The following is an 18,432-nucleotide window of genomic DNA, read 5'->3' on the forward strand; positions in this document are numbered from 1 at the left end:
GGGAAGCTTCAGGTGAGGGGCAGGTCTCTGGAGACCCCTGGCAGCTGTCCAAGCACAGGCAGTTTCTAAACAGCGAGAGAGCATGCGTGGCCTGGGAGGTGGCAGCGGCGGCAGCTGGGTGCTCAACTGCTCACTGTGCTGCCACGACAGGCATTTGTCATGTGGCTCTCAGAGGACCAGAGGCTATCGGAGGGTCAGAAAACAGGGCTCCAAGCCCAGCTCCGATGCTAACTGTGTAACCTTTAGCAAGGCCCTTCACGAGTCCTGTGAACACACACAAAAAGGCTTGAGCTAATTCCCCTTTGGGCAAAGCGTTCTGTGTAATAGTCCCACTGCCCTGCATTCACCCTGGCACCCATGCTCTACCCTACACCAGATTCACACAGAAGAAATCACAAGAGTCTCCATGGGAGGGATGGCTCTCAGAAAAGATACCGTACTGAACCATACACATACCATACCCATACAGGCCTGGCTGGGAAAGGGGTGCGTTCTGGGGCTGACATTTATTTCTGTAGTGTCTTAGGCAAATTTCCAAATCTCTCTGAGCAGGGCAGTGTGGGAACGCCGGTGGGGAACAGCAGGCAGGCAGCGCCGGGCCTGGTGCAGACACATGTCAATTTCCTGAGCCCAAGGCCAGGATGCAGGGTGGGAGAGGAGCTGTCTGCCCCGGGTCCTCTGCAGAGGTTTGCCTAGACTGGCAAGATCGTGGCCTCTGTTAGAGCTCTCCCCTGGCTGCCGGCTGGCCGCGGGGAAATGATTTTCAGTTTTTGAAAATTATTATAAAATCGACTCGCAGACCCACGGTTTGTGCTGCCAGCTGAAAGCTGTTTATAGTGGTGATCCACATTACATTCATCTGGGCTTGTTTATGTTTTCCTTTGAAAATACTTATTGTGTTTGTCCTGTCCCCACTGTGGCCAGTCGTGTGCCTGCTATTTCTGGCTTATCCTCGCCTCCGCTCCCTCCAACACCTCCAGCTCCCCCCTGGAACGCGTGGGAACCGGATGGGCAAGCAGGAGGACCTCTGGTGAAATGTACCCACTCTCAGATGAGGAAACCGAGGGTCACAGAGAACCAGGAACTGATGTGGGTGGAACTAGATTTTTTTTTTCTGCCTTGCTCCAATCCGTAACAGGGTCTTCCAGCACAGGGACCTTCACTCTTCCTTGCTAATTTTCTGACGGTCTGTCTGCCTGCTTAGAGGGGGTGGCATAGCCCTTGAATCTGCATGTCAGGCAGACTCCAGACATGTTGAAGGAAAGGGGGATTCCGGGTCAGGCTCTTGGGAGAATAAGGCAAAAGGATGCAGCAACTTCCTAGTCCTGTCCTCCTCCAACCTGCTTCACTGACCCTATTTATTAAGAAGGTAGCTTCGCCATGGTAACCCTGAAGAGACAGAGCAGTTCCCTCCATGGGAGAAGGCAGACTCCATGAACAGTAACATTAAGGATAGTAAACATTACAGATACTATTATCGACTCTACCAGGCGCGTTCTTTGCATGAAAGTATTATTTCCTGCTGATAATTTCATTCTCATTTTATAACTGACAAAAATGAGATCTGAAAGACTTATTGGCTTGGCCAGGACAGGGTAGGAGATATAAGGTGGGCTGAGCTGAAGCCAGGAGCTCTGGTTGCCCCATGAAGGCTTGTGGAGTGGCTAGCCTGTAGGTGGGGAGCGAGGCAACGCTGAAAGGCAGCATGGTGTGGGCACCGCAGGCTGGTCATGAGTTTCATCAAGCACTCAACTGGCTCTGTAACCTTGGGCAAGTTACGGACCTCTTTGAGTGGTTGGATGTTCCCTAATATCCCTCTCACTCTTTTATTATAGGGCTCTGTGACTTGGGAAGTGGCAGGCCACCTCTGGGAAAGATATGAAAGGCACAGTTTCCCTCTAGGGCCACCTGCTTGAATTCAGTCCCAGGGTCACCATGCTGCGTGGTGAGCCACAGCAGGCTGTGCCCAGCAGGGGTCAGGCTAGGAGCCAGAAAGCAACGACACAGGCTTCCTGTCAGGGCTCCACCGGCAGATCAGTCACCTGGTCTCTTGTTGCCTTAGAGCCAGAAAGATTCCCAGGCTCGCCTTGAGAGAACCAACACCTGTGAGCCTGACACAGCCTCGGGGGCACCCAGGTGCCAGGCACAGATCTGTCTCTTGGGCCGTTAGGCGATGGGAGAACAGCAAGCTGTAACAAGAAGCTCCCTTCTTCTGGGACGCTCGGCTAGGGTGGGCCAGCTTGGATGTCTCGGTGCCGTGTGACCCAAGGGTCTGGGCTGGGTTTGAGATGGAGAAAGAAACTGCTGGCAGGAGCCAGATAGGCCTGCGGAGTCTGCACAGGTGCTCCACTGTCAAGCTCTGAGGCCGCGAGTGAGTGGCTGACTTAAAGCCTTCCATTGCTTAGCTGAAAAGTGGGGGTAATAAGGTCAGTGTTGAAGGACTGGCAGGACTTAACGAGAGAATACAAATGAAGTGTCCAGATAGAGCCTGCCAGAGCGTAGATAATAAAGGAAGGCTGCCATTATATTGTGGCTACTGTGGCAATAAAAATAGCACCATGGAGCTCAGTGGTGGAGTGCCTGCCTCCCTAGCATGCAAGAGGTCCTGAGTTCCATCTCCAGCATTGTGAAACAAATAAATAGAACTAAACAAGAAATAACAGGTAAAGAGGCACTGGGGGCCCGGGAGTCAGATTTTGCACCCCCCCCGTGTGACTCCTATCCCCCCTTCTCTGTAGGAGGGACCATGGCACCAGCTGATCCCCAGGCCCCTTTCCCGCTCTGGCTCTGACAGCTTTGGGCTATGAATAGAGGGGGCTGGGGCCTGGAGGAGTTTGATGACTCAACAGCTAGGGAGAGCGAGGTTTCCCAAGGAAAGAGTTTCCATTTGTGTCTGGTGAACTTGGGGAGCAGGGAAGGAAGGGTTTCCTAGCTGTGAGGCCAGGGATGAGGGGGTGGGAGTGGAGAATGTGACTAACCAGGTGAATGACTAAGTTGGACCCTGCTGACCTTCAACCAATCAGGGCTGCTCGTGAGCATCCTGCAAGTTGGCATCGCTGGGCACTTGGTAGTTCTGCCAGGCCTGGCTGGGCCTGGGCTTCATAGCATATGGAGGCAAAGGAAGCAGCCAAGAGCCCAGCGGGGACACAGCCCTGGGTATGGAGTTAGAAGCCCCAGCTTCCCATTCTGAGTTTGCTGCCCAACAGCCTGGTGGCTCTGGGCAGGACATCCCTTCCCTTCCCTCACCTTTACCCACTGCTCTAACAAAGCTAAGAATCTCTGCCCTGGTCTTGTTCCACACTGATTTGTGAAGGCTGAAATCCAACCAAGTGATAACACCATGTGGCCACTAGATGCTGAGTGAATGAGAGGCTCTTTCACTGTCCCCAGTCTTTCCCAGTGGGATCGGGCACAAGATGGTCCCAAGGAGGCAGATGGGTCTGGAGGAGGCTCACAACATTCTCACGTAGCTCCCCTTCCAGGCACCCTATCACCACCCCAAGACAGCTTCCGGCTAGGTGGCAGAGCTGAAGTGAGAGGTGACAAGAAGCTAGGGATGGTTGAGCAGGATAGGAAGTAGGACTTGCCAGTCTAAGATGGCATCTTCCTTCTTGACCGGCACTGTAGAAATACCAGCAGAAGGGTCTTCCGTGCCAGCTCCAGCTCTTAGCATCCATCGGGGTAGGAACCATGGACAAATTGGAAAGCAACAGCAGGGTTGGAGGGGAAGGGTAGTGCCTGTCCATTTGTGCACACATTAAACCCACCAATAGCATTCCCTACTGCTCATGGCTGTTGGGCACCATGCTAGCTCTCAGGAGCACAGAGATAGGATTTGCCTACATGGACATTAACACAGCAGCATGGTGAAAAAAACAAACCAAAACACACTCCTTAAGATGTAAATCAGCGTTTAAAAGCACCCAGTCTGGGTCACTTAGGTAATCCTGTCAGTAAATTCTACTGCAGTCTTCAAGAGCAGTGGTCCTTTGAAACTTGAGTTTGTTGTGGGTTTAAGCTGGACCTAGAAGGCTGGCTTGGGCAGCAAAGGGAAAGCAGGAGAAAAGGTGTGTCGGGTGTAAACAGGTGAAGTCTTCTCTAAGAGGTGAGTTGGAGGCTCTAGAAGGAGGTCATCCAAGCAAGAAGTAAGGAGTAAAGTCAAACATGAAGGCAGAGCCAGGGCAAGGAGCATGGGGCACTGAGGAGCCACGTGGGCTTTGGTGACAGGGTCAGGGACAGCCTTGCTTTGGGAGTTTTGTTTTGTTTTCTGGAAGCATTGTCCATGGGATGCTATCTGCTGTGGGGATGAGGCTGAAAGCAAGGAGGTCATCTGGGAGGTTACTGTGAGGCTGAAGACATGGGGACTTAGAGGAAAGTTGCACTGATTGGGGAATTGGTATGGGAAGGTAGACAGAGGTGTGCACAGGACCCCCTTCTGATTTACAGATCCTAACCTGCTGTGAAAGCCAGGCAGGTGGCAGTGGGATGTGGCGGGAAGGGGCCCAGACCAAACCTGCCCTTTGGGTAGTTAGTGTCTGGGCGTACTCCCTCCATGGATGGATAGCAGCAGAGCCTCAGAACAGAATTCTGCAGTGGCTAGAGAGTGTCCAGCTCTGTCTTTTATCTGCTTCCACTCCTGTTGACTCCCAGGAAAACACTGCCATCTTGTTACAGGTTTTGCCAAATGGCAATGAGTCCCTGGGAGTTCGGCCAAGGCAGGGAGTGGGGGTCAGGATGAGAAGGAGTGGGGAAGATGGAGGAAACAGCTCCTGGAGGCATCCCAATGGCTCGGGGGAAGGTAGGGTCCCAATCTCAGAGTCCAAGCACGTCAGGGCTGGGAAGAGCCCTTGACATCATTTTGGCCAACCTCTACATGTTTGGGACATGAGCCCAAGATCCAGGCAGGAGAGGGGACTTGCCCAAGGTCGGTCATGCAGAGGGTTAGTGCTAGAGCTGGGCTGCAACCACAGGGTCCTAGGAGTGTTTAAGGTGTGTAAGCCTGGCTGGACACTTCAGCGACATGGTGAAGGGCCTGGCTGGAGATGCCTTTCCTGACAGCCATCTATTCGTGCCTCTCTCTCTCTCTTTCTCTCTCTCTCTCTCTCTCTCTGTGCGTGTGTGTGTGTGTGTGTGTGTGTGTGTGTGTACCTGTGTGCCATGTTCTCATAGGATCCGGGTGTGCTGTGGCCTCCTATAGCATGGTCTGCCCTGGCCTTGGAAAAGAAGTGGAGCCATTCCTGTGAGGTGACTGTTTTACTGGGACACTGGGGAAGAAAGCTAACAGGACCGAATCTGAATTCCAGCCCCTCTGCTCTGCTGCCCTCAGAGAATTACAGGCCCTGTCTGGTGCGGCCCAAACTCACACACCCACACCCACACCCACACCCACACGGACACAGGCACCCCACCCCCTCCCCAGCAGCACTCAGTCGCAGTTAGAGAGTGGCCCCGCGTGTTAGAGAGTGCAGCGTTCCCGCATCTCCGTGCCCCCACAACGCCCAGCAGGTGTGGACACCCGGGTGCCCAAGCCCAGTGGCAGGGACATGGAGGAGTGGCGCGCTCCCTGGATGCTCACTCTGGGTGCCCAGCCCCAGGGCCTAGCCCGGCCACACCCCTCCTCCCGAGCCTCGGCTGGCTGCTCCTGCCCCTCTCACACACTTGAGTCCCCTGGGGTCCTCACACAGCCCTGCAAGGCCAAGTTAGGGTTGGTCGGGCTGGAGACAGGTCGGAGTCAGGGGTCCCCGCAGAGCAGACACTCCGGGCTGAGCCCCGGGCCGCTGAGAGCGCGCGGGTTCGGCGGCCCGCCCCGCTCCGCAGGGACCCCCTCAGCCGCGGGCGGCTCCCCAGCATTCCGGGTCCCCGCCCCCGTCCCCTCCGGCGCGGCGAGTGTAGTTACCGATGGTGGTGATGACGGTGATGGCGAAGTAGAAGGAGCCGGCGAAGCGCCACTGCACGCCGGCCTTGTGCGGCTTGAGGCGCAGCACGACGCGCTCCAGCTCCTCGTAGCCGCCCTCGCTGAGGTTGTAGCGCGCCCGCAGCTCCAGCTGCCGCAGCTCCAGCTTCTGCCGCTCGATCATCTCCGGCTCCGACTCCAGCGCGTCGAACACCGCGGCGCCCACCAGCAGGTAGGTGAAGGTGCACACGATGAGAGCCAACGTGCGCACATTCTGCCGCTTCATCGTCCCTCCCGGGTCGTTGCCGGCCCTCCGGCGTCTCCGGCCCCCGCCCCGGCCCCGGCCCCGGCCCCGGCCCCGGCCCCGGCCGCCGCCGTTGCTCCTGCCTCGGAGGCGGCCTGGGGCATGGCTGCGCTCGCGGATCTCCACGCCGGGCACCAGCTCCGCACCCCGGGGCCACCGCCGCCGCCGTTGCCGGCCGCCGCGGAGCTGTCCCTTCAGCACCACCCACCGCCCTCCTCCGCCCGCCCCCGCGCCCGCCCCCCGGCCGCCGGCCACCACCTCCCGCCTGCCCTCCCGCCCAGCCAAATAAGGACTGGGGAGCCGCGCCGAGGGCGGGGAGGGAAGGGGGAGCAAGCGGGAGAACCCGGGCAGGACAGAGGCGGGAGCGAGAGAGAGCGAGAGGGAGAGCGAGAGAGCCGAGGGGGGGGTGAGCAAGATAGGAGAGGGAGGGAGGGAGGGAGGGCGGGAGGAAGGGAGAGAGAGAGAGAGAGAGAGAGAGAGAGAGAGAGAGAGAGAGAGAGAGAGAGAGAGAGAGAGAGAGAGAGAGACTGAGATCCAGCCCGCTAGCCCCAGAGAAAACTAGGCTGGAAATAGATAACTACAAGGAAGGGAGAGGACCCAGGGCAGGGGTCTGTGTGTGTGTGTGTGTGTGTGTGTGTTAGAGGAGACAAACCAGAACTACACACAGACTCAGAAAAGGAGATGCAAAGAGAGGGACGGACTGAAACAGGGAAACTTGGGAGAGCTTGAGACACAAATGTCCTGAAAAGGGCCAAAAGGAGGAGTGGAAAGAGCAACCCCTCCCTTTCTCTCCCCTTTGCCCCAGTCGTAGCGCTGAGGCTGGAGGGGACCTTGGGTCCTACTGACCTACTCCTTAGCACACGGATCAGGAAACTGAGGCACAGGAGGTGAAGCGGCTCATAGAGAATCGGTGACAGGGCGGGGGCTCAGTCAACCCCCTCCCCACCCAGGTCACACTTTCTTCCCTCTGCTCCAGCATTTGGCTTATCTGAGAAGCTGGCAGGGATTTGCTGCGGCCCAGGGCACACGTGAGCCAATACTCAAGGGAAAGACTTCTCTCCTGACACTGAGTCCCTCCCGGGTTAGCACCGGGCACTGGGGACTGGCTGAGAAAGACAAGGCCGGTTGCTGAGGCCACCTGCCCATCTTGACATTCATGGCCCTTGTCCTATACCAGTGTGGCGGGCAGGACTTGGGCTGGGCACACAGAAAACACAGGATGCCACCTTGAAGCATGGAACAGGACTGGGGATCTCGCTGAAATTAGGGGTGGGGTGTGAGGTGTGAGAGTCCAGATTTAATAACTCACTGACAGGCTGGAGAAACAGGGACAGGGGTCCCTCTGCCTCAGTTTCTTCATTTGCCAACACAGGGATCTGTAGCGATGAAGAGGAAAGCTGCTGTGGGGACCCAGGCAAAGAGTTTACTGCCCCTTCTGGAGCCCCACAGCCTTATCTCTTCCATGAGTTGTCATGGCAGATGATCCCCGTGGCCTTACTCAGCTCCAAACAGCTCTGGATGTGGATGGGCTGAGAGAGCAGAATGATCGGAATGCAAATCCCAGTGCCAAGGAGGGTCAGACAGCCCTTCACGGAACCCTGGCATAGGCCACATAGAGAGACGTGGAAGAGGCCCAAAACCCATGGCTCGGGAGGTAGCTAGCAAGGAAGGGCACCATCTGCCACATTCTGGGCTGAGATGTCACTGCCAGATACCACTTCTTATCCGAACACACCTCAGAAGAGCTACCAGCCCATTCACTCCCCAAGGATGTGTCCTTGTAGCTTTCGTGACATGCCGCACTCATGACCTTAACCTTTACCTTGGTCCTCAAAGGTAGGTCTGCTTGTAATTAGGACCGTTGTGTAGATGAAGAAACCAAAGCTAACGGCGATACAACCAGACAGGGTCACTGAGCTGAGAAGAGATTTCTGTCTGTTTGTTACCCAAGCCCATGCTCTTCTCCTTGAGGCCTTTCTTTCTCCACCTGTAAAATGGGTCTCATCATTATACACTAGTAGTCTCCTGAGGAGTTGGCTTTAAGGAATCAAAAGCAACCATATGTTTGCAAGGAGAGGACATGAGGCTTTCTGGTGACCTTTACTCTCTTTAGACTCGGGGGTCTAGAACACAGCCTGATGAGGGGACCCGTGTCCCCTCTCCCCACAAAGGAATGCTTTTCTTTTAGCCTTGGATGCCTGTTAGAGATTTCTTTCCCTGACATTCTTGGGCTGCAGGCAGAAGAACCTCACCCTCCCCAGGTTCCTATGTGCTTCTGATGTGCTGGTCCCTCACCAAAATCTCTCCAGAAGCCAGTTTCTCCCAAGGTCTGTCTGAATGTGCAAGTGTCTCCTTAGAGCCGGGCTTCAGGGGGAACGCTGTCAGGGCTTTCCCACTTCTGGCTGCCAACCCCAGACTGCTATACAAATGAAAGGCAATGTGATTAAGTGAGAGAGCTTTAGGAAAGGGGAAGAGCTGTCTCTGGGGCAGAACATTTATTATTAATTTTAATGGAATTTGTTCTTGCAGCTCTTGGGAACCAGAAGGACTCTTAGAGATGGTCTCCCTCAGCTTCCTCATGTTGTGGATTAGAAAACTGAGGCCTGGACAGTCAGGAGAGGGGAAGTGAGGATCCTACAGTGAGCTGAATGGGAACAGTGCTTACACAGTATCCATTATATATGGGACAAGGACACCTGTATTGCATGTCCCGAGTCCCGGAGGACAGCTTGGCTCTGCCCATCCATCCTGTCACTTGCGGAGGGAGGGCTGGGATGAAGGAGCATTCTGGCACTGTCAGGGTTTTCAGTCAGCCCTTGGGACAGCAGGTATGATTTCAGCCATCCTCTTTCTGGTGAATGGGGTTGGACTCTACCAGAGACCTAACAACGTACCCCCTGTTCCTTCTGCATAGGACCCTCGGACCTGCCCACGCCTGCCCACACTCGGCTTGGCTCTGCCTGTGTCTGCTGCAGTGTTCGAGGTCAGCCACTGCCTTTCCTGAGCCTCTAAGTGGAGGGTTTGGGCCAGAAGACATCAACATGCCTTTCGCTTATAACATCTCATGACCTTCCTGGCCTGGTTACGTCTGTGTACTCAGTCCTCTTGAGAATGAGGCAAGAAGGGATCAGCTACTTCTTTGAAGACTAGTTTGTGAGGAAGGAAATGGCAACAAGGTTAGGGTAAATTGTTTCCCTTCACTGCACACTGAACATTAGACACAATAATTTCCAGCCCCACATGCCGCCCTACCCATCTGTAAGCTTGGGATACATCTGTGTTCTGTCATGAGACTCCTAGGGCTCCAGAGTTCCCATTGATGAGATGCTGGTACCTCCTTGCCTCTCCCACCTTCTTTTACTTCCAGACCCAGGCTTCAAGACCCAGCTCAAAGGCCACTGCTTCCATGAAGCACTTTCCAGTCACAGCTCTCCCCCCGACCCCATCTGAACTACTGGCTCCTTTGTGCCTCTGTGGACTTCTGAGCCTCCATCCCTCTTGCTAAGTAGATTACTTGCTCTTATTACCTCCCCACTGGCTTGATATCGCTTCCGGGGTAGAGACCCCCCTTTTAAAACAGTACTTTCTTCCCATAATGCTTTGTATGTGCATCAAGGCTGCACTGCATATTTCCTTAGGTCCTCAGGACACAAGCCAAGGCCCAGAACTGTCCTGTCTCTCCTGGCTTTGCATCCAGCGTGGGTGTTAAAGGGACTCAGACAGGTCCTGGGGCAGAAAGACCTCCGCACCCTGCACCCATGCCTACAGACAAGCTGGAGCAAGTCCTGCCAGGGCGGAGAAGGGCAAAGACAGACTCAAATGTCTGCAGCGGTAAGGAGGGGTCTGGTGTGGCACGAGGGCATTGACCTGACAGTCCGCAGGCTCGGGCTTTGGAGCAGCTGCTGCCGGGTGAATCGGGGAAGCCGTGTGGCCTCCCTTTGCCTCAGTCTGTCTTTCTGAGGAATAAAAGCATTAGCTCTGTCCCAATGATGCTCTTGCTCATTTTACAATAATCAAGAGTGTGAGTTTGAGGGATGAAAGCACGGAGACACCTCATTCCACTGCTTCTGATTCCTGCTGCATGGATAGTTTTGTTGGAGGCTGGGGAAGGGCCAGTGAAGGAAGAAGTGGAGAGACTGACCTGGAGTTTGTCTAACCCTGGTACAAGGCCTGACCCATCAGTTATGAGCTAGCCCAGACCCTTGGGGAAGTTCTGGTCCATCCTGTCTAGAGCAGACCGTAAGTTCCGCAAGCCTTCCTTACCTAACTCAGGAGTGAGTAAGCTTTAGCACAGTGAGTTTTACCTTCAGTGCAGCAGCCAGCACTAAGAAGGTACTTTGCAAACTTTTCTTGAACCCTTGCTGCTGACTCCAGTTCCCTAGGTGGGTTGGTGAAACCTGGGGCTTCAGAGAAGCAAGCAGAGGCTGGGGAAGGGGCTCAGGGCCACCTCAGTATCAGCCAGGAGGGAAGGCCTGAGTAGGAAGAGAACCAGGGCTCCAGGGCAAAGGCAGAGAAACAGGATTCTTTACCAAAGTCATGGCCCCAGACAGCAGGTTCTGGGTGTGACTGAGGTTTCTTGGTCCATCCCCGGAGGCAGTGAAGTTAGGGATTAGCTTGGCTTTCCAGAGCATAACTGGCCCCACAGCCACGGCTTGCATTTGTCAAGAGCCACTGTTTGTTTAACATCTCAAGCCCAAGTCAAACACGAAAGGCAACTGTTAGCAGAGCCGGGCTCTGTGGGCTGCTGGGAGAGAACGGGGCTGGGAAGCTGGACACCTGGCCCTCTCAATCGTGCTCTAGCAGGCCAAGGGAAAAGGCTGTCTCAATCTGGAACAGATGAGGGCTCAAAGGGCGCAGAACCCCAGCCCCTTAGAAGAGTGAGGACCAATTGGTCTCAGACACACTGCTGGGTGCAGGGGTGGGGTGGGGGTGGGGGAGCTCAGGTTCGCTCCTGACCGTCATTTGCATAGAGACTTAGTTCTCGCTTGTGGATGTGCTGGGGGCTGTGGCTAGGACCCATACCCAGCAGTGGCCGCAGTGTACCCGCCCCCTGTGTGTTACTAAATCCTGCCACTTGTCCTCAGCCGGCTATCTTGGTTTCTCCTCTCCCCAGCAGTGTGGGAGCTTGGCCGCTTCCTCCTCAGCATTGCTATTACTCACTTTCTGATTTCGGTGTCGTTTCCAGGCCTCCCTAGTTTCTCCACAGACTCCTCCTTTTCTTTTTTTCCCTTTCTTCCTTAGAACCCTTGCATCCTCGCGCTTGAAGCAGGGATGCAGGGCAGACTCAGCCATTGTTAGGATCTCAGACAGACCAATGGGTAAGACTTAGTGACTCCTCTCCAGCCTGCAATAGGTGGGCATGAGCACGTGTGTGTGTGTGTGTGTGTGTGTGTGTGTGTCTGTGTGTGTCTGTGTGTCTCTGTGTGTATGAGGTTGTGAGCTTTACTGTTTCAGCTTCTGTTCTGGTCTCTTCCCCATCTTCTATCTTCTAAGCCTTCACATTTTCCACTCTACCCATCCTCTTTTCTTTCATTCAATTACACAATTGAAGCCAGAGAAATCCTTAGACCTCTAGTACTCTGAAGAAACCAAGGCCTGACAAGGGGAATGGATCCCTCCAGGCCTTGAGGCACACAAGGCCCGAGCTGGGACTCGTGCCCAGCTCCCCTGGCTGCCTTATCTAGAGCCTCGAGATAAGTCCCTGTCCTTGCCATTGTTACTGCAAGACTCAAACCCCCAGATTGTCTTCTGGAGAGATTCTAGAGTGGCCATGGCCCATCTTTCCAGACGAACATGGAGCCGCTGAAGAGAAGCCGGAGATGTCGTCAACAGCTCACAAATCTTGAAATCCTTCTTTGCAGGTTTATGGCTTCTGAGAAGCAGAGGCAGACTGTTCTCAGCACCAAACACAATAATTATAATAGCACTCGCAATGATTAATCAGCCAGTGTGTATTGAGTGGTGCTGGGCAGGCACGGCATGGCGTGTGTGTATGTGTGTGTGTGTGTGTGTGTGTGTGTGTGTGTATGTGTGTGTGGTGTGTGTTGGGGCAGAGGAACAGGCAAAAGTGGTGACTTTGCTCCGATAGGCAGGCTGTGGATGTCTTTCCCCTTAATGGAAGGGAGAAAAGCACCACCACCGCCCTTCTTGGAATTGTCATATTCAGGGGAATCTGGGGCTGTCCAAGACTGCAGTTGTTCTGGCTCGGGCAGGATTCTGAGTTTTACAGGCCCAGCCGCAGAGCTCCAGACTGCATTGGGAGCAAAGAATTGACAAACAAGAGCAGGTTTCAGGCCTGTCAACCAGATTAATGTGGGGCCTTGCCAGAATGATGTTCATGGCACAAGTGAAAGAACTTGGAATGTTCAGCCTGGAGAAAGACACAGGGGCCATGTGAGTTGCCACACAGGAGGCATTAGCTTTGTCCTGTGGGGCTGAGAAGGGACCGGTGAGCCGTGGGATGATGCAACCAACAATCAGCCCAGCACAAGATGGAGTGTCCTCTCTTGCCCAGGAAGGCACAAGCTGGATGACAGTGACCTTGTGGTCAAGAGGCCATGCAAACATAGTCTGATTGATCTGCTTTAGAAAGATTCTTGGAGCTAGTACCACACCTGGCACATAGTATGTCTACGAGAAATGAAGGTGCTGGGTTCAGGGGTTAGGTTAGATGCTCTTTGGGATTCAAGCGGGTTCTCGCTAACATTTCTGGGGCAGTTCGTCTATGCCAGGCTCTTTGACCCTCCAGCCTGGAATGTTGTAACCCCTGGCTGCCAGCCTCTGGAAGGGCTGCTATGGGGGTTCTTGCTGCTGAATCTCCTCAATGCTCTTTTCTCTCGACTACCTTCAAGCCAATCCCAAGGCCCACCCACTCCATCCTACACGGGACCACCTGCAGAGGTCCAACATGCAACATGCCCAGTAGCCCTGGGGCCTCCGCAGAGGAAATGGGCCTGTGGCAGGCTAATTACTGGGAGCTGATTCTATTAAGAAGATAGCTCGCTCCCAGCAAAGCAATTACACCTAATCAGCCCCTTGCAGCAGCCCAATGGGACAGCCGTGTGAGCCAGACACACGTGTGAGCAGGGACATCAAAGCAGCCCGGGAACAGGCCTGGTGGGGTCTTCGAAGGCCAAGGATGCCCCCAGAGTGATCTCAAGCTGCCTAGGAGGCTCCAGCAATGTGAGAATACACGGGGTGGGGGAGCACCTCAAACCCCTGAGCCAAGATGGGGCTCTGTCACAGAGGAGCTGAACTTCCCTGAGGAGGACGCTTCTCAGATGTGTGCCTTAGCTTCCACAGAGGTCCAACTAGCAGGTCAGACTAGAGAGGATATGTTACAAGCTTGAAACCCTCACTGGTTTCAGTTCTCATCTGGGTTAAAATTACTCAAATGAACCCTGTTTGCTGAGCTAGAGAGGCATTTTAGTCAGTAAATCTCTTGCTTTGCAGGCGTCAGAACCCGTAGTCTAGCCCCACAGTCTACATTAACAGTAACCAGACCAGAAGGGGCATGTTTGTAATCCCAGCGCTGGAGAGGCAGAGATAACTAGATCTTTGGGCTTCTCTGGCCAGCCCACTCAGCCTTCTTTGTCAGTTCCAAGCCAGGGGGAGACCTTGTCTCAAAACAAAAACAAGAAAATTAAATGGACAGTGCTGTAAAAATGAATGAGAATAAAGGTTGCCCTCTGGCCTCTACATGGGCGCGCGCGCGCGCGCGCGCGCGCACACACACACACACACACACACACACACACACACACACACACACTTCACATACCTTACCCTCATGTTTAAAATATCCAAACATGGGAATGCATATTCCAGGATCAAGTTATTTAGGCTATATCGTAAGATTTCAGTGATTCTCATTTCGTGTGTATGAGCATTTGCCTACACGTAAGTACGTGGGCCACACATGTTGGTGCCTGATGCAGAAGAAAGTGCTGGACCCCCCAGAGCTGGAACTGAATGTCTATGAGATTCCCTGTGGATGCTGGAACCAAACCCAGGTTTTCTGCAAAAACAGGATGTGCTTTTAACCAACGAGCCATTCCTTCAGCCCCATCAAACCATGTTTTTAATAAATAATTCGAATAATATATATTTAGAGTATATATACTATTCATATTCATACTTTAATGAAATTTTATGAAATGAGTTTTTCCTCCAAACTCCCATGCCTTTTTTTTTTTTTTGTAAGCTGTAATTCGGTGACACCTGGGTCCCAGATTCAACAGGGAAGTAGGGTCAAGTTCAAGTATGAAGAAGTAATGGGGATAGGGTTCCAGAAATGAAGGGTGAGCAAGGGGCTGGGGGAGATGCTGGCCATCCAGTGGCTATCTGTTCAGTGGTTCACGTAGCACTTTCCTTTCCCTAAGGAAGACTTCCCTTTCAGAGAGTTTAGATGATGAGGAGGGAGCTTTTGGAACATCTATCCCTTCTGGCACTCAAGCCCTGGGACTCTGGGCTGGTACCAAGTTATTGGTGTGACCCAAACCCAATAGCTGGGCTGACCAGCAGAGGCTGGGGGGGGGGGGCGGGGCCACACCAGGGCAAGGAGGCAAGCTGTATCTATGGTGGGTCTATGGTGAAGATGCTGTTAGCAGCGGGGCTTGGGGCTGCTCTACTGCACAGCTCTTTCCTCTGCTGTGATGGTCATGACCATGGCATTGGGAGGAGGATGGCCTTGTAGGCCATGGGGCCGCCTGATGTCCTGCTTTTTCTGGCTCTAGTGATCTCAGATGACTGGCACCCATGCACCTGGACAAGTGACTTGGTCTGTCCTCTGAGAGGAGCTCTATGATTTATCAGCATCCAGGGTCCTTGTGAGGCCACAAGTGGCCCTTGGGCATCCATGGTGGGGATAACGTGGAAAAGTGACCTTGACTGGGGAAAAGGGCTGGAGGAGAGACGGTTTCTCTTGGGTGGGGCTGAGGGGAGGAGAGGGAGAAGGTGACAGGCTGAATCAGGTTTGAGCTTCCTGCTCCTCAGCAGCTGCTCACCACTTTCCAAGAGAGTGGCTGTGAAGAGGATCCCACTTTGTTCCCATCTGCTTCCACTGGTGACAGACAAGAAGGCCAGCCTGGGAGGCGGGCGGCACCGCAAGTGCAGCTAGGAAAACTTTGACTGCTACCTGGAGACTGGGGGACAGGAAGAGGGGAGCACGCAAGGTGCCTGACAGGGTTGTCACACAGTGAGCTCATGGCTTTCTTGGCTCTGCCTAGTCACCAGAGTGATCTCATGTCTTGCCTCATTCACCTTATCCCAGCTCCTTTAAGGGTATTTTTCTCTGCCATTCAGCCAAATGTGTTGGTCTCTTTCTTTTCTTTATACCAGAAACACATGGTACTAGGTACACAGAGGCTCATGTTTAGCGCCCCTGACTTTAGGGGAAGGGGACCATCCCTGCTCTGGGACCATCCCTGCTCTGTAGAGGGCACAGACGGCTACGGAAGCAACTGTCTAAGGTCTTGCAGTGGGCCAGGATTCAATCTCTGATCAGTCTGGCTCCAGCCTGTGCTTTTCCCTCTCGGCCATGCTCCTTTGCTAGAAAATGACTGAGGGCAGAGCCAGGCAACAACAGGGGAATCGGAACAGAAGGTGCTGTTAACGCTGGGCTGGCACACAGGGAGAGCTCAGAAAAATGCTGTCACATGAATGAATGAGAGGCTCTGAACGGAAGATGCTGGGCAGGTCCAAGACTCAGCATCTGGGTTTACCATGGATGGACAGACACTCAGCTTCGGATGGAAAGCAAGTCCGAGATGTGAGCAAGACCTGGGGACTCCAGCTCACACAGGGGCTGGGAGAGAAAACTATCAGTGAGAATAGCTCTGGACCCATCGAAGGTGGAGATGAGGAAGGGAGGCAGAGCTATCTTGGCACGGCACTTGGGCACCCAGCCCAGGCAGGGACTCAGAAGGTCTCTGTGTCTGTATGAAGCCAAAGGATATCATTGGGGGCTTCGAGCTGGTGCCTGGAGAAGAATGGTGTATCCAGGCTTGTCAGACCTGAAGGGGAGGGAGCATCCCACCCGTACAGATCAAGGTTGCCACGGAGAGGCAGGCACATGGTGGGGGTGGGAGATCCAGGCCATGAGCTGCCTAGATCTCTGCTCATCCAGAGATGGTGTGGTCCAGTGAGCCATGGAAACCACAGCGTGGCAGGGAGATGGAGGTCAGCTGGGAGGCAGCGCTCAGGCAGAAGGGCACACAGCATCAGGGAGATGGAAAAAGTGATGTCGTTAAGGAACAATGTGAGCCAAAGGAATGAGCTGTAACTGGCTGGATCTAAGAGGACAAGTGGGAAAACGGCTGCCAGACGCCCATGGGTGTCTGATGATGGCCTGCCACTACCCTAGGGAAGGGACTGAGCCTCAGCCCTCGGGGTTAGAAGGAAGTTGCCCGGCAAGCCTCCTGATCCTTCTCTGCCCCTCAGACCATGCTCTGCGCCCCTTGGTCTGTTCAACAGTGCATGATAAATCGAGTCCCAGCAGACCTCCTGTCTACCATGCACTGCCCTGATTCTCCAGAGAAGACCCAAGAAGGTAGCAGGAGGTGGAAAGAGTGCAAGTTCTTAGCTCTGTGAGGTGGCCTGAATCCCTTCCATCCCCCAGCTTCCTGGCCTCTCCTCCTCAAGAAAATGGGACAAGGAAGCTACTGACTCAGGTTTCTGGTCCCTCCTTTGATAAGAGCTGGGAAAACAAAACAAAACAAAACAACCCCATATCACCAAAGGGATACTAGCCTGAGTAGCGCCGGCTGAGTGCGGGACTTCTTGGGTCTGTCCTGGAGTGGTGGGCTCTGTGGAAGTCCCCTGAGTCCCCTGAGGAGGGGACTCAGCAGCACTGAGGGGTGAAGTGGAGGTATGTGGTAAAGGCTGAACTGACCCAAAGGCTCCCCTAACAGATGAAGAAGAAGCGAAAGCCTAGAGAAGGCCGGGGCATGTGACCCTAGCATGTGGGTTTCGTTGAGGTCAGGTGCCATTACTACTTCTGAGTAAGAAAAATCTTTGCTGAGCAGAGATAAGAGGGTTCCCATGACAGCCAGAGGGTCCACAGAGAGCAGAGACCTGTGTGGATTCTGGCAGTCTGGAGGAGCTGGAAGACATTTGTTGGTTGCAGTCAATTTCGGGGACCATGGTTACTGTGGATGGAGACCCCATCTGTTCTTCTGCTGCCCTGTGAGGCGCAGCATCTTCATATGGGGGTTCTCACCTGGTATTTGGGGGTAAAGGAGACTGTAGGTCTGAGGGAGGGGGGCTATAAAAAGTAGCTGGTTCCAAAGGCTTGATTAGGGCAGGCAAATGGCCACACCAAGGCCTCTGTCCAATTACCAATGATATTAATGAAAATGGGCATCCCAACCTTGGGTTTTTTTGTTTTTGTTTTAAAATCATATCTATCCATATGTGGTCACACTATTCTTCCCACTTCTCCACAGAAGAAAGACAGCTCCTGGGCATACTCAGAGTGGCAGTACCCTGGCGTAGTCCCGACTACACACCGCGGCCTCTCCTCTCTGTGTATGCCAGAGTCCCCATCAAAGGTTGTGCTTGTCCCCTAGCTGCCATCCAGGACAGCTCCCCTAATGGCTTCCATTAGCAATCCTGTCTTGACGCCGGTGTCTAAGCCTTTTGTCTCTTGAGCCAGACCAGCTATCTTTCCAATAGCAGGGAGAAGGACAGAAAGGGACACTTCTGGAGAGAAGCTGAGACAGAGCAGGGAACTGAGGTGTGGAGCTGGCCCGAGATTAGGCCAGGTTCTGGGCATCGCTGTCCTCAGGTCCAGCAAGGTAGCTCTAGAGCTGCAGGGGTAGGCGGCAGGCTGAGAATCATTGCTCTGTTTTCTTAAGCTCCCAGCTGGGACTAGGAACACCAAATCCTCTTTGAATAAAACAGAAAAGGGATTTTAAAAAAATCAAGACATTAACCTTGTGAAACCAGGCCCCCCACCCCCACATAGAGATTAACTTCTTCCCCCAAGCCTTTTATTTTAGTTTTCATCTCCATAAACATCTTAATTCATGCCGACATCACAGCCAGCCTGGATTACAGATGGATGTAGAGGTGAATGAAACTGTTACACACACACACACACACACCTGGAAACAGGAGAAAAGTACAGTGAATGAGCTGCTGAAGAGGCAGGATTTCTTTCCAGAGTTTGCTTTCCTCACCTATAAAGGGAGCAGTTAGTCCCAGAGATATGTGTCTTGGTCCCTCTGCAAACTCT

The 18,432-nt window shown here is 53.8% G+C and overlaps 1 protein-coding gene across 1 annotated transcript in view; it reads right to left on the bottom strand.

Annotated features, from left to right (window-relative positions):
* Kcnk3 (potassium two pore domain channel subfamily K member 3) overlaps positions 1-6,405 on the bottom strand; it is a 37,207-nt gene extending 30,802 nt beyond the window's left edge. Inside the window, exon 1 of the mRNA XM_060365105.1 lies at positions 5,897-6,405. Coding sequence (XP_060221088.1) covers positions 5,897-6,179 — 283 coding nt within the window. The 5' untranslated portion in view covers positions 6,180-6,405. The remainder of the gene's footprint in view (positions 1-5,896) is intronic.
* Positions 6,406-18,432: the final 12,027 nt, after the last annotated feature.

This window comes from Meriones unguiculatus, chromosome 1 (genome assembly GCF_030254825.1).
Source record: "Meriones unguiculatus strain TT.TT164.6M chromosome 1, Bangor_MerUng_6.1, whole genome shotgun sequence".
Taxonomy (NCBI): Eukaryota; Metazoa; Chordata; class Mammalia; order Rodentia; family Muridae; genus Meriones; species Meriones unguiculatus.